This window comes from Dipodomys ordii, unplaced genomic scaffold (genome assembly GCF_000151885.1).
Source record: "Dipodomys ordii isolate 6190 unplaced genomic scaffold, Dord_2.0 Scaffold197, whole genome shotgun sequence".
Taxonomy (NCBI): Eukaryota; Metazoa; Chordata; class Mammalia; order Rodentia; family Heteromyidae; genus Dipodomys; species Dipodomys ordii.
In genome coordinates, this window is record NW_012267413.1 from 636,582 (window position 1) to 653,628 (window position 17,047).

The 17,047-nt window shown below is 38.8% G+C and overlaps 1 protein-coding gene across 1 annotated transcript in view; it reads right to left on the minus strand.

The window, feature by feature from the left end:
• Wdfy2 (WD repeat and FYVE domain containing 2) overlaps positions 1-17,047 on the minus strand; it is a 74,267-nt gene that overhangs the window by 15,277 nt on the left and 41,943 nt on the right. Inside the window, exons 4-5 of the mRNA XM_013034846.1 lie at positions 16,216-16,328; positions 6,652-6,778 (exon numbers count right to left, since the gene is read on the minus strand). Coding sequence (XP_012890300.1) covers positions 6,652-6,778; positions 16,216-16,328 — 240 coding nt within the window. The remainder of the gene's footprint in view (positions 1-6,651; positions 6,779-16,215; positions 16,329-17,047) is intronic.

Consider the following 17,047-nt stretch of genomic DNA (forward strand, 5'->3'; position numbering starts at 1 on the left):
TCCTTGAGTACCTGTGCTCATGTTTTAACCAGGTGTCTAAGACTCATTTGACATCATTTTTAGGGGTGCCTCTTCAGACTGACTTTCTTTTTGAAAAAAATATTTAGGATGCACTTTACAGCTAAAACTCTGATATTTCCCAGAGAGGTCCTAGCAAACCATAAAGATCTGTTTCACAAGAGATTTTATATGTAATTGCATTTGATGTGTTACTATTTTAAGAGTTGAGAATGGGTTAGAGCATCTGCCTGGCATGTGTGAGGCCCTGGGGTTGGATAACTCATGATGCAAAAAAAAAAAGAGGTGTATAGATGGAGTTGTCATTTTAAAGTCAGTATTAGTGAAATGTTACTAATATATCTCAGAGATTTATTTTTTTATGGGAAGAACTTGAAGATTTGCCTATGTTCTAATTGTCTGTGATGTTTTTATATATTTTTCAAACCCTTAGGAAATAGCTGTACAAGGCCAACTCAAAGGAAAATTTTACTTTCCCTCATTCTGGTATTATTGGTCACCATGTCCAAATCTTATTATATATTTACATTATATGTATTATACATAAAGTGTAGCCATCTAAGCTAAATGTATGGTAAATATAGAATTAACACAATATTATTATATAATAACATATAATATTAATAATTATTATTAACAATGAAGTCACTAAGTCTCTATAATCTACAAACATCCTGTTTGATGGCTCTACTATTAAGGGCAGGTCACAGTTTGTGACTTTAATAAAAGATAGCCTTTGCAGTTCATAGAAAAGGATCCAGTATGCCAGGTGTTTGAAAATATTGATATTTCAAATAGACTCTGAGCAGAGGGTACTGAGCTTACATTGCTTAGACAACTTTTAAGCTATGACAATAGATTGAGTCAGAATTTCTTTTGACTCTGGACTTTTTAGTCTGGATGCAGATGGCTTCATGAACATGGACAATTAAATCAAAGTGTAGTAAAACAAGAACCAATTACAGTTCATTCATGAGAATGACAGATGTGAAGAGGGAAAGTTTACTGTGGATATTTGTCTAGAGTATCATTGATTTTGTCTTAATAGTCAATTTCCTAGATATATGATGATGTCTTTTCTCTTACCTATGATTTAGAGAGCTCTATTTTATAATCTAAATCAAAACATTTAAAAATGATAGGCAAACTGACTAATGAATCAAGAAAAGTGGCATATACATATATATGTATATATACATGTGTACATATATAACATATAGGTATGTATATAAATGGAATTTTATTCATATATTTTATTCATATCTATAATATATAATAGAATTTTATTCATCCACCAGGAAGAATGATATTGTCATTTGCAGAGAAAGGGACAGACCTGGAAAAAATTATGCCGAGTGATATAATAGAGGCACATAAAGGGCATATATTTTCTCTCATATGTAGAAGTTATATCTAAATAGATACATGGAAACATACATACATATGCTTATATATCCATACATGATCAAACTGGATTTTCCTTTGGACTAGTTGTATGGTTCTCTTAATAAGTAACAACTATTATAAAGTTTATGACATGTACACATTTAAAAAGTCTGTATATGTATATGAGTGTGTGTATGTGTGTGTGTGTGTGTGCACACACATGAACGTGCATGTGCACATGTGTGTGTGCCAGTACTGGAGCTTGAATTCAGGGCTTTTGTTTTCTTTTGCTCAAGGTTGGTGCTCTAACCACTTCAACCACAGCTCCTACTTCTGGCTTTTTGGTTATTAATTAGAGATAAGAGTCTCACTTTCTTGCATGGACCAGCTTTGAACTGCGTTCCTCAGATCTCAGCCCCCTAAGTAGCCAGCATTACAGGCATGAGCCACTAGTGCCTGGCTAAAAGTCCTAAGTGTGGAGTGCTACCATTCTAACATTCAAGGGCAAGAAGGGAAGAACTGGCTGGTAACTGATCTAGATGATATATCCCTTGTTAAAGCATTCTGTGACACATCCATGATCTTGCAAAACCAAAATAAGCTACAGAAGGAAGGGCTTTGCCACTTATAGCTGGAAGCAATATCCAGCAACAAATACATAATTTATGAGACTCCAGGACTGTTAATATTCCAACACAGAAGAGTAGAATGCAATGATGAATTCTGGATTCCAAGCTTTGCAATAAACCTGCTCTTACTTACAGGGACTTCTTGATTTAGGGTTCAAAACATAACCACCTTTCAGTTAAAAACGAGGTGAGGGAACATCCTCAGGCTCACAGAATGGAAAGATACCTTCTTATATTCATGTTTCATCTGACATCAGTACAGCATTTATATTAGAAAGCACTTCAAGATTGATTATTTCATGGATGAATGTGCTCCATGTTTGGCGTGGCAAATGCTCTTACAAGTGCATAAAACTCCTACTTTCCAAAAGCACCAGGATTTGCCATCTGTAAACATCACACTTAGTGGAACAGTCTAATTTCCTTTCTCACCAGTCCTAACACATATCTGACAGGATCAACTATATAAGTTGAGGGACCAGTGCAAAATGAAAATGCAGGGGCCTTTGTTAAGACACTATGTCGAAAAACAAACTTTATAATTTAGGCAGGGGTGTGGGGTATGGGTGGGGGTGGGGGGTGTACCTGAGGAGGTGGGAGAGAAGGGATAGTAGGGGAAAAACAAAGGAGGAGGCAACAATGGTGGATAAGAAATGTGCTCATTACCTTGTCCTTGTAACTGTAACCCTTTTGTACAGTATTTTCACAATAAAAACCTTAATTAAAAATATAAAAAAATTATTAAGAATTATGAATTGGTGATGACAGAACATTAAATCAAGCTTGGAGCTCTTCAAAGAATAGGGCTTTGTGTGACTGCACAGGTCACGCACCCATGTATATACCGTGTCTGATGCTTACAAGCAGAGAAGTCTTTATTTTGTATAGAAACAGACTTTCAGACACAGGCTGATACCTGCCCAAAGGGCATTAAGCCCTCTTCTATTTCCCAAGAGGAGGGAGGACTTAAACACACAGCATCTTTCATTTCTGTGACGGAAGTCTAGATGATTTAGTGAAAATCGAATCAGTTATTTATCTGCTACCAGAGATCTCATTCTTTCATATTCATGAGTCCTTCAAGTCTCCAAGCCTAGAGAAGACTTGTGAGCACATGTGTCCAATCTCCTTTATACAAAGAAAGGGTATAAAAGAAATGTAGGCTGTAGGATTTTTTTTTTTTTTTTGCTGCTATCATTGAGCTTCTTTTTACTCAAGACTATCACTCTACCACTTGAGCCACAGAGCCAATTCTGGCTTTTTCTGAGTAGTTTATTGGAGATAAGAATCTCACATACTTCTCTGGGCTGGCTTCAAACCACTATCCTCTGATCTCAGCCTCCCGAGTAGCTAAGGTTACAGGCGTGAGCCACTGGCACTGGCTGGGATTTTTTTTTTAAGCTTCATTATGATTTTATCAGCCACTGTCTTACTTATGGTCTAGGCTGGACAAACTATCACTTTGTGTCATGACTGGGGTTATGAAAATGTATTTGCTGCTGTGGAAGTATGAAGTTGCAGAAGACACATGAATCTGTCCCTCAGTGATGCATGGCTATTTCCATGCTAACAGAAGGCAGCCTCTCCTCTAAGGAGTCTAGTCTGTTCTTCATAGTTCACAAGCTTACCAGGGTGACTACTTGTGTAGTTATCAGGCATCACTACCTAGAGTGATTCTGGGCAGTAGTCACCCTGCCTGAAGAAGGGAAAACCAGTAATTGTAAGAGAGGAGGGAGAAGTCTTAGGCCCCAAACTGAAAAGAAACCAAACATCATAGGGCACAGTAGAGACTATGTTTGCAATTACAGTGTGCCTTGCACAGCTCTGGTCACATGGAAGAATCTGGCCCTGACTAAATTAAAGACCTTTAGTACCAGCTGTGGCCTGAAGATGGAACCTGAAAATCCTAATCTTAAAAATGTTCTTTGATCTCTCTCTTTCATAGCGTAATTGTAAGATGAAACTGAGGTTAGCCCTAGGTTTTGAAAGCTCTTTGCTAAAATATTAAACACGATTCAAACACTGTGTGTGCCATTCCAGCGGAATGGCTGCTATGGAAGGAATCACAGGACTTCTCCTCTTCTTGCTGCTTTTTGCCCCCTATTACTGTGAATCCCATTCTGCTCCTTCCAACAAAGCAGCTCTCTCCCCACCCCCATGCCATCTCAGGCAGTAAGACTCACATTAACAGTGACCCTGACTGATCTAAGAAGCTCACTTCTCCACCTGGCTTTCCACCAGAGCAACCCCCTCACCCTAAGACCTTCTGACAAGACCACCTCATTTTGTTACTAAGCTTAACTAAATATACACATATGCAAAAGCCTGCTGCAATTTTTTTTCTGTTTAAAGCTAGGTCTGCCTGGTGGCTCCCTCCCATAGATGATTTGAGACTGTGATTCTATCAACATGAACTCCAAGTAGCATCGACTCCATTTCCCAATAAGCCATGGCTATTTGTCTTAGAAATTGGAAGACATAACTGTTTTTCTTTTATATGCCCAAATTTTATAACTTTTCCTTTCTTAAAAAAATTGTGTTTCGGGGCTGAGAAGGTGGCTCAGTGGTAGAGTGCTTGCCTTGCATGCCTGAGGCCCTGGGTTCAATTCCTCAGCACCACATAAACAAGAAGAAAAAAGCCAGAAGTGGCACTGTGGCTCAAGTGGTAGAGCGCTAGCCTTGAGCTGAAGAGCTGAGGGACAGCACCTAGGCCCAGAGTTCAGGCCCCACGACCGGACCCAAAAAAAAAAAAAATTTGTTTCTCAGAATCATACCTTACACATGAGTGAAAGTGCCTTTTTACTGGTGTTGAACACAGGTATAGTTGGTTGATCATTTTGTGGATGAGACCATGCAAGATCAAGTATAATCTTTATTAACTACCGTATAAAAATAAAACTAGCAAGGAACTAAAGTGAATGAGGCCAGCAAATGTAACTGAGCTACAACTTGCATTTGCTTCCTCTAAGAGAGAATGAGTTCGCAGGAATTATCCAGCAGATTAGAAAATAACTGTTATTAAACAGAACTGTGTTTTCACTTCTTTTTTTTTCTTCTCTACATGGATGATGAGAATTATTACATTACCAGGATGTTGTCTGCTTGCTATGGAGATAAACATAAGGGCATGATGCCTCTAATGAGCTGAGCAGGCCTGAGTGGCCCCAACGCCAGAAGAGGCCCTAGACGATGAGGTGTTCTCTAAGGAAAGAACAGCTTAGTGGTTACTTCTCTAACACTAAGCTCTAATACTAAAGTAATTATTTATGCTTGGGCTCTCTAAAACTTAATTATTATCCAATAATTCCAGATTGTAGCTTTAAGGACTTAAAGAACATTTGGAAACTAGTATTTCTAGACAGATTTATAGGACAAGCTAATAATGCTATTTAACACCAGCTAATTTATGGAAGTATTACTGTCATTTATTAATGGTTATCCAGGTCACTTAGAGTATCATTTTGAAATGGCACAAGTAAAACACAAATTCATATTGACTCTAGAATTGTGAAATAAATCTAACATTTTCTTCTGCAATATATATATACATACATATATATATATACATATACATATATATATATATATGATAATAAAAATTTCTTCTAGCCAGTGGCTCATTCTTGTAATCCTAGCTGAGATCTGAGGATTGCAGTTTGAAGCCAGCTCAGACAGGAAAATCCATGAGACTCTTTCATCTCCAATTAGCTATCAGAAAACTGGAAGTGGCACTATGGCTCAAAGTGATAGAGCACTAGCCTTGAGTAAAAAAGCCAAGGTCCTGAGTTCAAGCCACATGATCAACAACAACAACAAAAATCTACTTCTAACCCAAGTAATAATAACTCCCATTTACAAGATGCTTATTATATAATAGCACATTAAATTTTTTTTTGTATGTGAAACAAACAACAAAACAAGAAGAGGCTCTGCCCCCTGGGACAGCAACAGCCGATGGCAAGGTGGCTCTAGGTGGTCTAAGGGTCATCAGCAGAGTTGTCTAACTTGTCATAACACAGGTCCCTCAGCTCCAGACCAGCAACCAGAATCTATACTTTAATAAATCCCTCTGTGATTCTTTGAGCAAAGCAAAGCTTGAGAACTGCTCTAGGGAAACATCAGACTTTCTCTGCTTTCCTCAGTCCCCCACAGCCCATTCCCTGTAAAAGAAGAACCTGGTAAGAATCAAAGTAATATTTGGTAAAGTACAAAATGTACTGGATAAGGTATTATCTCTCCCCTCTTCCTCAAGCTGCCAGGAAGTGTGAAGCCACATTTGAACTCAAGTATAGAAATGTTATAGGCCTTCCTGGCTCATATTTTAAAGATCTTTTTTCCTTCCCTCTGAAATTTTTACTCTTATATTCTCCCTGGCTCTGATTTTTACCTTTATTTATTGCTGCTACTGTTTTACTTTATGATTTCTGTAGGCACTCTCAGGTCCTCTGTGGAACAAATGCAGTATTAATATGTAAGTACACTTTTGTGTGGACATAAATCAAGGTTGCTGTTCCTGCTATCTTCCTTCCTGCACAAAGGTCCTAACATGGGGACTGGACTTGTTCTTTCTCTCAGCTGGAATCATTTTTCAGATCTATAAAAGCACTAACAGTCTTACTTGTGTCCTTGAAGTTCGATGGCTGTTCCTTTTCTCCCACCAATGTCCCACATGATGACTGAGTGGTCTGAACTGCCAGAGAACAACACCCGCTGGACTGGGTCCCAACAGAGAGCAGTCACCCCGCCTGAGAACAGATATAGTTGGACATCAGAAACAAAATAAAAGTATTAACAAAAAGTGGTAACATACAGGAATCATGACCCAAGGCAGTTTCTGGCAAATAATGTTTGCTGAATGAACAAACAAGTAAGTCTCAGAAAAGAAAGATTAGCTATAAAAAAAACTTACTCTTTAAGCATCCCCCCCATTCCTAATATCCATAAAATCAATTATTATAAGGACCCCAAAGCTACAACTGAAAAAGAAGAATAAGTTCTGGTACTGTGTTGCAGAGTAGAGTAATTATAGTTAACAATATGGTTTGTATAAGATCTCAATATATCAAGAAGGAGGATTTTAAATGATTACTGATGAGGTAGCTATGCTAACTGCCCTTATTTGATCATTGCACAGTGAATGCTTGTATTACAATATATTGTGTACCATAAATATGTACAATTATGTATCAATAAAAAATTGAACTGAAAATTTTTTTAAACTCCATTTTATTTTCATCTCTTGTTTTCAGGATGGAAGGCAGATACTGCTTAAGAAAATATGAACTGGGCACTGGTAGCTCATACCTGTAATATTCACTACTAAGGAGGCTAAGATCTGAGAACTAGGGTTGAAGCTGGCCTAGGCAAGACAGTATGTGAGACCCTTATCTCCAATTACCCCTCCAAAAGCAGGAAGTAGAGCTGTGGCTCAAGTGGTAGAGCACCTTATAAAGAAACTAAAGGACAACATTCAAGCTCTGTGTTTAATCCCCAGCACCAGTGCACTACACACACACACACACACACACACACACACACACGTACATATATATGGTTCATTTCACTTAACATATATATTATATATATATGGTTCATTTCACTTAACACAATTTTCTCATATTTGTCTCAATTTTTAAGATCAGAAATACATAATCATCTTTTTGATAATATGCTAACTAGGATGAAGGGACATCTCATGTGGTTTTGATTTGCCTTTCTCTAATCGTCTTTTTGATAATATCATGCTAATGGACATCTCATGTGGTTTTGATTTGCCTTTCTCTAGTGAGTAGTTAGTGGTGCTGAAGAATTTTTTTCCCATTTCTTTTGGTCATCTGTATGTTGCCTTTTGATAAATGTCTATTATACAATTTTTTTTTTTGTCTGTCCTCTTGAACTCTGGGTCTGGGAGCTGTTCCTGAGGTTTTCTGCTTAAGGCTAGAGCTCTACTACTTGACCCACAGTTCCAATTCCAGCTTTTTTTTGGGGGGGGTGGTTAACTGGAGAAAAGAGTCTCATGGACTTTTCTACCCAGATTGGCTTCAAAATGTCATCCTTTGATCTCAGCCTCTTGAGTAGCTAGGATTAAATGCATGAGACACAATCTCCCAGTGACATTTAATTTTTGTTGGTGATACTTGATTTGAATTCAGGGCCTTGCATTTGCTACTTCAGTGCTTTACTGATAAGCTATTACTCTAGCCCTTTTGGCACTGGTTATTTTTGAGATAAGGTCTTGTTTCTAGCCTGGGTATGTACCTTGATCACAATCTTCCTATTTTAGGCTTCCTTTCCTGGTAGACATAACAGATATGCATACCCAGTATCCTTCCATCAAGATGGTGTCTCAGACTTTTCTGCTTAGGTTAGCCTGAAACTGTGATTCTCCCAATCTCAACTTCCCGCATAGCTTAGGATGTGTACCCACCTATCAGTCAAGAAGGGATTTCATAAACTTTCTGCCCAGGTTGGCCTGAGAGTACAGTCCTCCTGTTTTCAGGCTCCCAGATGACTAGGGTTATTGGCATAAGCCAATGGTGTCTGGTTAGACTTTTCAAAATCTTGAACATCATATAATCAGGACCCAGGATTAGAATGCATATTTTTCCCTTTGGTAATCTGAGTTTACAGACTCCTTTTGAATCAATTATACCCTTAAGTGTCAGTATTCTCCACTGTAATGTGGCAGATATAGTTAATACTACAATCACTATACCTTTTTCTGTTACTAATGGTAATATCAAACTAACCACTATCCCATTTGTAGGTGAGAATTTGTGGTGAAAATTTGATTAGATCAATTACAATCTTTAAATTGCAGTACGGAGATATGGATTGGTAGGATTACTCTAGTAATCACCATCAATGGTGATAAATCCAACTCCTTGTGTAGTAAAAACAATTAACTTTTTTCCATGTATATACTTGGGGATGTCAGAAATACTTGTTTTTATATTTAGAGAATAACTTGTTAGAATCTGATACTTTCAAAATTTAGATTATCAATTTGTCTCAGTGTTTAAAAGATTTTAGGAAAATTTCTCTCATATTTGTCCCAGAAGATTTTTTATATTATTATAAAGGTAATGTACAGAGGGGTTACTGTTTCATAAGTCAGGTAATGAATACATTTCTTTTAGAGCAATGTTACCCCTTCCTTCACTCTCTTCCATTTTGTCTCTCCTGTCCCTGCCCACAAGTTGTATAGTTCATTTTCAACATAGTTTCTACTGAGTACCATTGCTGCATTAGTTTACCCTTTGTCCTTCCATTTCTGTGCCCCTCCTTTTCCCCTGCAGAGACAGATAAGTAAACAAATAAGACAAAAAGAAAACAAACCTCTTGTTTCCATTTCCTAGAATTCATTTCAATAAGTATGATTTTATATGATCAGAGGCACTGAGGCATTATGCCTTTGCGTTTCTCCCCTAAGAGTATCCTCTTCCTTTGGTTTCACTGTGTGTGAATGCCAAGAGTCCTGTATAATTTATCATGTCCCAGTGAATTTTAGATCGAACTTCCACATATGAGAAAAAAAAAAAAACATGAGCTGTTGGTCTCTCTGAGCTTGGCTTACCTAACTTACCCACTACTTCAGATCATGCTTACTAGCTTCTCTACCCTCACATCTTTCTGCATGAACACATTTCTATTCATGGAAGAATGAACCTTGCCCAAATACCACCTACTTAGAGACAACTTTCTTCACTGCTTTTACCATTCTCTGCCTGATGCTTTATTTTTTCTTCCCCAAATGCATTGCTTGTCTGCTACTCTAATAGAATATCAGTTCTGGAAAGATCAGTGCTGGGGCTTAGTCACCACACTACCCTCATTCTATCATTGCACTGTCCCAACAGATTAGAAATCTGTTTGACAGTAAACTTTGGGTTCTGTATCTTTGTATCTGAACATACAGTGCCTGGTATGCAGAAGGTATTCAACAAATGCTTACTCAACTAACCTGATCTATTGGATGACAGAGAAGAATAGGGGAACAATAAGCAAGAGAGCCTCTGGCTGAGAGGAGAGGAAGGAAGTGCTGCTGTTGAGAAGCACTGTCCCCATCGTCACAGTACTGGGTTTGTACTTGGGGTATCATGTTATCTAGGAAGGCACTTACTGCTTGGGTAACTCCCCCAACTGCCATTTTTGCTTTTGTTATTTTTTTAATAGGGTTTTGATTTTTAGCTCAGTCTGGCATAGACCACAATCTACTGTTAAGCTTCCTATCAAAGCTGTAGTGATAGTTTAACAGTACACCCAGATTTTATTAGCAAACTCACTGTCCTTCTTTAGAGGACTCTATTACAGGCATGAAATACCATGCCAAATACCAAAATGTTAAAATAAGTTTTTGCAATTACCTGTATTTTACACTCACAAATGTGATTGTTAATGGGTGGGAAATGATCTACAATAAGTATACATATTAACTTATTACACCTTTTCTTAACTTTTAAATATTGTCAAATTTTATAGGATAACCATCTTATTCATACTACTTTAATTCCTACTTCTTTTTTATTCCTATTTTAAAATTACAGGTGCAAGTTTTCTCTGTTGCCCAGCCTGGTCTCTAAATACTAGAACTCAAGTGATCTTCCTTAGGATCCTACTCAACCTCCTGGGTGATCTTGAGAGGGGATTATCTCAGTCCCACTCCTGTACATTTTTGATAGTTGGAAAGGAATTTCAAATGTGGAACTGGACCTGAGTCTAAACATTTTCAGAAATGTAATGCCTATTACCAAAATACTTAAGTGAACTAAAACTGAGACTTTTATAATGTATCTTGGAAAAGTAAAAGGCTGCATGGAGTTACACAGTCAGGATTGGAAACTGTACAGTCTGCCTTTTTACCAGATTGTGCTCTGGAAATTTGCCAGGAGTGTGACATCACACTCTCTTGGGTAAGCTGGGCAGTTTAACATGTGGCTAGAGGAGGGCCTGATTCAGTGCTAGGGCCAAAAGCCTTGAAAGTATTTGATGTCTCCGTCACTATATTTTGTTCTAGGTTGAAGTGAGGAGGGTGTGTAAGCGTTATCTCTAGGCTCCCTCTCAAGTGCCATGAAATACCACTTCCTTGGGAAGCTTCCCTGGTGAGTTCACAAGGAGAGGCCCTTCTTCTTATCTGATTCCAAGCATTCTATGAGTGGGTCTGGGCTTCACTTACTACCTACATAGTGTCTTAGTGAATTACCTGTAATTATCAGCCTAATGCATGTGTTCTATGCTGGACTTCAAGGTGGGTGAGAGCAAGAATTACATTTGTCTCATTTACCTATGCATCAGCAGCCACCACAGTAAGAGCAAACCAGTGTCAAAATTTTGATGGCAACCAACACAGATAGAACTCTGTGCAAGACTCTGTTGTAAACAAAACTTAAAAGTGATCAATGTAATTATTTGAATTTGTGTATTTGTACATAACTTCTTGGTTTGCTTTTTTTTGTCAGTCATGGAGCTTAACCTCAGGGCCTGGATGCTGTCCCCTAAGCTTTTTTGCTCAAGGCTAATACTCTACCACTTTGAGCCACAGATCCACTTCTGGTTTTCTGGTAGTTAACTGTGGATAAGAATCTTGTGGCCCTCTTTCCCAGGCTGCCTTTGAACTACAATCCTCAGATCTCAGCTTCCTGAGTAGTTAGGATTACAGGCATGAGCTACCAGTGCCCAGCCTGTTTAGTAACTTTTGTTGTAGTTGTTATGATTCCTGTCAATTCTCTTAATAGCTAGTGAACAAGGTAGTGCTTAATTTTTCACTAATTTAATGTTTTGGCAGAATTTTATTCAAGCCCTTCTATTTCTAATATCTTCATGCTAATCAAATATTTTTGGGAAAAAAAGATTCTACTGATGGTTCTTAATGTCCAATGGTCCAAATAAGATTGTTCAAGTCAGTTTATGACTTTCTAACACAAATACATTGTCATTTTTCCAGAAATAGCAAAGAATCATGATACTTGACATTTAGTTCCAGAAAGAAAACCAGCAGAGGGAGCATAAGAACGTAAAACTAGTTTCCTAAATCTGTATGGATTAGAAAAGGTTTTTTGGCCTCTGGACCTGACTATCAGGCCAAGCCTGATAGCCCCACATTTCTGCATGACCTTTCATACTTGCAAGATGTGTCTGTTCCTAAGTCAGAAATTTAGATTGTTAAAACTCCCAAGATTAGTTGTTTTTGTTTTTGGTGTCAGTCCTTAGGCTTGAATCTGGAACCTAGGTGCTGCCTCTGAGCGCGCGCGCGCGCGTGCGTGCGTGCGTGCGTGCGTGCGTGTGTGCGTGTGTGTGTGTGTGTGTGTGTGTGTGTTTCTTGGATTTTTTTTTGTTGTTGTTGCTTAACTGGAGATAAGAATCTCACAGCCTTTCCTTGGCTGACTTTGAACTGTGATCCTCAGATCTCAGCCTTCTGAGTAGCTAGGATTACAAGCATGAAATGCAGGCACCCAGAGCTCCAAGATTGCTCTTTCTTTTTTTTTTCTGCTAAGCCATGTTCCCAGCCCCTCCAAGATTGCTCAATGGATCTAGTTTAACTTGAAAATTTTTGATCTTTAAAAAAACTCTTTCCCAGAATTCTATGTGGCTGAGTATGAGCTCTGCCAGGGTATAGAACAGGCCTTCTAGATAGGAAGAGTTCAACAATAGTCTGAGTCACCATGGAATCACTGAGTGTTCATACTATAGCCTTAAATGAATAAACTGTACAGCAGCTAGGTAAGTATTAGGCAAATGCTACTTTCTAGAATGATAATCAGTTGAATCCCTTACCTTATCTGAAGGACTCTCATTTCTTTTCTGGCTGTCTCTACACTGCCTCCCTTCTTTCACCCTCATGCTCAGTGTTCCAGCTCAGTATAGGGACCTTGCAGTGTCCAAGAGAGCCACACTTTTGCAAATCCCCATGCCTCTGAACTATGCTGTCTTCTTTTACCTGTACAAATCTCTGCACTTGTTTCCCATGAACTCGACAATTACTCATCCCCAAGGACTTCAGGGCAAGCAACATCTCCTCTAGGGAGCCTTTCCTACGTAACTCCTGCCTCCTTCCAACTAAGTCACTTTTCTGTTCTTGGAAGTGCTCAGCACTTCATTTCTCTGTCTGTGCTACTATGTGCTGTAATTATAGACTAGCTTGTGTCTCTCACTGGCTTGTGAGGAATTTGAGGACAATGACTATGCCTTTTATTTCTGTGACTAAGAGCTATGGCTGAGATTGACCTGGGAGAGCAGAGAGTTAAGGTAAGGAGAAGAGTATCCAGAGCAGACCTGGGGATTCAAAGAACCAACACCCTGAGGCATTAAAGGAAATGAGAGAGGATATTCATAGAACTGAATGAAAGGCTGAGACAGGAAGAAGGAACAGCCACAATGGAGAATGCTGCTGAAAGGTTAAGTATGATAAGGTGCAAAATATGTCATGAGTCACCTCAGGGAGAGAAGCTCAAGTAGAGCCACAGAGACAAACCAGACTGCAGGAGGCTGGGGGGAGATGGAAGGTGAAGATGGAAGTAGCTGGGGAAATTATATTCTTTAAGAAAGTATTGCTGTTTGCAACACACTGGATGAACCTTGAAAATGTTTCAAGGCTGAGTGAAATAAGCCATTCACAAATGGACAAGTGCTGTATGATTCCACTTACAGGAAGTACCTAGAATAGTCAGATCCTTATTCAGGAAGCAGAAGGGTGGATGCCAGGAACTGGGGGGAGTGGAAGAGAGTCACTGTCTAAATGTACAGAGTTGCAGTTGCCAAGATGAATAATGTTCTATGATTTTATATGAGAGACAGTAGTAATGATCACAAAATATGAATGCATGGAATGCCCCACCAATCAGAACATTTAAAAATATATAAAACAGTAATCTTTTAACTAAGTACAGTTCACAATTTTTAAAAAAGAGACTGTTAAGAAAAGAAGATGAAATAGCAGTAACTGGACCTGGAGTTGAGAAGGTTTTACAGTTTGTTTTCTTAACAAGGAGGCAAGAAACCTAAGCTCCTTACTAAATTGAGAAGAGCAAGAAAGTTAAGTGGAGAAAAAGGGAACTCATTTTGGTGTGTAGATCCTGAGGAGATTCAGCCTGGGGCCAGAGGAAGGAAGAAAAACTTGGTTTGTTAGGGTAGGGTGAATACAGACTGAGAATTTTTTTTTCCCCCAAAGCTTCTGCTTTAGAAGGAGGAGTCTGGGGATAGGATAGGGAGGCAGATAGGGGAGCTTAGTGAAAGCTGTTTAGGGGACTGGTCAAAAGAGCACACTGAGCTCAGGTAGAGGGAAGATGAGGTAACTCTGTGCACCTAGATGGGAAATCACAATGCCGCAATGGTAATAGTAGCCTTCTCATAGAAGCAATGGTTTAATGTTGGTCTAAGTTTCAAAGAAATACACTTGCAGACCAAGAAGATAGTTTTAAAAAGAAGGTGGACAGAGTCTATATCATGGCCCCCAAACACTCTCAGTCATAGAACTGACAGTGCTAGTTAGAAGCATGGTTGAAATAATGTACCCTTGGGTCAGGAAGTGAGTACAGCTGAGACACTAGGGAACAGTAGGTCAGAGGACCAGTCTTCACTATCAGAAAGAACAAGTGGAGAGTAGTAAAAGATTTAAGGAAATGAAAAGTGAGGTGACTCAAGTCCAAAGTGAAACGGAAGTTTAACATTTTTGAGGCGAGACAATTCTAGCTGCTACCCGAACTCTGGTTGGCCAGAATCTATGTGTCTACAAAGAGACAGCCAATGAGGGCAAGTATGGTGGTACATCTGTATAAACCAAACAACCTGAAAGGTGGAAACAGGAGGATCACAGATCAAAGCTAGCCCCCAAATTATCAAAACTTTATCTCAAAAATAAGCTGGGGTGGAAATAGTGCTGTGGCTCAAGTGGTAGAGCGCTTGCCTTGAGCTGAAGAGCTGAGGGACAGTGCCCATGCCCAGAGTTCAGGCCCCACAATTCGGGGGAAAGCTGGATTACAGGGCTATAGATCCCAAAAGTTATCAAAACCCTATCTCAAAAAGAATGGGGTTATAGGGTTGTAGTGGTACACACCTGTGGTCCTAACTACTTGAGAGGTGGAGGTAGGAAGATCATGTTTTTGAAACCTTACCTGAAAAACAAAGTAAAAAATGCAAAGGGACTGGGGCATGACTCAGGTGGTAGAGCATTTGATCCCAGTATGTGAAGGTGAGGGAGAAGGAACACACAGGAGAGTCAATGAGAAAAGACTGGAATCCTATCCACAAGGAAAGTTTCTATGCAATTTTCCTTGCAAAGTCACAGATAATTAAAGCGATGTTTTATGAATCTTTATCCTTGGACTTAATTTTCCCTTTACTGCATGTATCTTCTCCTTTAGGAACTGTCTTATGACTGATGGGTACTATCCAGTTTCACAATCTCTTTCACCTACTGCTATTCTTATATGACATCCAAACTGAGCATTATTCCTGATCTATGCTAAATCATGGGTTAATCATTTGCAAGAACACAAGAGCCCAATAATGACCATGGCAACAAGCAGTGGCTCATTTCCTGGGGTCAACATTCTCTAAAGCCTATGCTACATCCTAAAAATGCTACTAAAGCATGAATCATCATCATCATCTATTCAAGTCTTTCAAAGACTAAAAATGACTGCTTGCTATCACCTTGCTTAAATGATCATGAAAAGATGAGAAACAAAATAAAACTCAGGTTATCAACTTCAGGACCCAGAAGCAAGGGAGAGATGAACATGTCCCTTTTGATGTTGTCTAGCTAGCCTTGATGACAGCATTTTTCTTGTCAAGTGATTTTTCTGGCAACACCATCTTTTCACTCTAAGAGTGGCCAGACAGACTGAAGCAGCTGTCCTTTCAGTCTTCTGGGGTCAGAGCAGTTGCCACAGAGTCTCAATCATCTCATTAATGCATGCCAACACTGGCTTTCTCAAATGTAATATGAAAGCTAAATCACCAACATTTTCAAAATAGATGCTTTCTCTTATTTGGATTATGGAGAAAAAATTTTGAGATAATCTCTTACTGAACTATTCTGAAATCATTTATGCATGTCCTGTTTCTTTGCCCAAGCACAGGTTGTGCTTTGCTATTTTCAAACCCTATCATGTGAACATCAGAATACACAGCGGGTGACACACACCATGAGGTCTGTACAGGATGATTTTGCTTTGACTCCTACCTGTGTGTCCTCTGAAGCTTGTGACCAGCATGCAGTTTTCTTGTTCCAGTTTGAGGATTGTTACTTGGCCTGAATGGTCACCAATAAACACATGTCGGGTTTCCACATCAAATCTGTCATGTAAGCATTAAGGAATGTTTCTCAAAATTGAAGGCATCAGGGAGCAGGAGGCCCATAGAGGGAGAAAAACAGACATAAATTTACCAAGAAATGTACAAATGACATGCTGAGGGAACCTGAAGACAGTGTTGAAAGACACAAAAGTGGACTTGACAAAATGAAGGACATACTGTACCAGTGGGTAGTAGGACTCAATGTGTCAAAGATGCCACTTATTCATATGTTACTTTATAAACGTGATATAACCTTAATGAAATGTCAATGTGTTACTTTCCAGAGCTAGATAATGTTCATTACAAAGTTCATATAAAAAAATAAGTAAAATACTTTGAAAATAAGAACAGAGGATAGAGGGTAGAGGAGTCAAAGCTACTATATATTTAAAATGATATAAAGGAGAATTTGAAGGTTTTTCTTTTTTTTAATGCAGGGGAGAAGGGTTAAATATACCCTAATGAAAATACTTTCTTACCGCATTTAATAAAAAAAGGATTTGCATTTTTAACTGGAAGCTGCCAGGGCATCAGGACTTGATGCCCCCACACTGCTAATTAATTCCCCAGTGTCTCTTCAGAAATGTATTAGCCCCATTCTCCTCTGGTGTAAATCCTGTGGTTACTTCTTACCAGGGGTTGATTCTTATCATCACTTAGCCACTTTCAGTTTGCATTCACTAAAGGAATATTCTTTCCAATGTGAGAGTTGTGTGCTT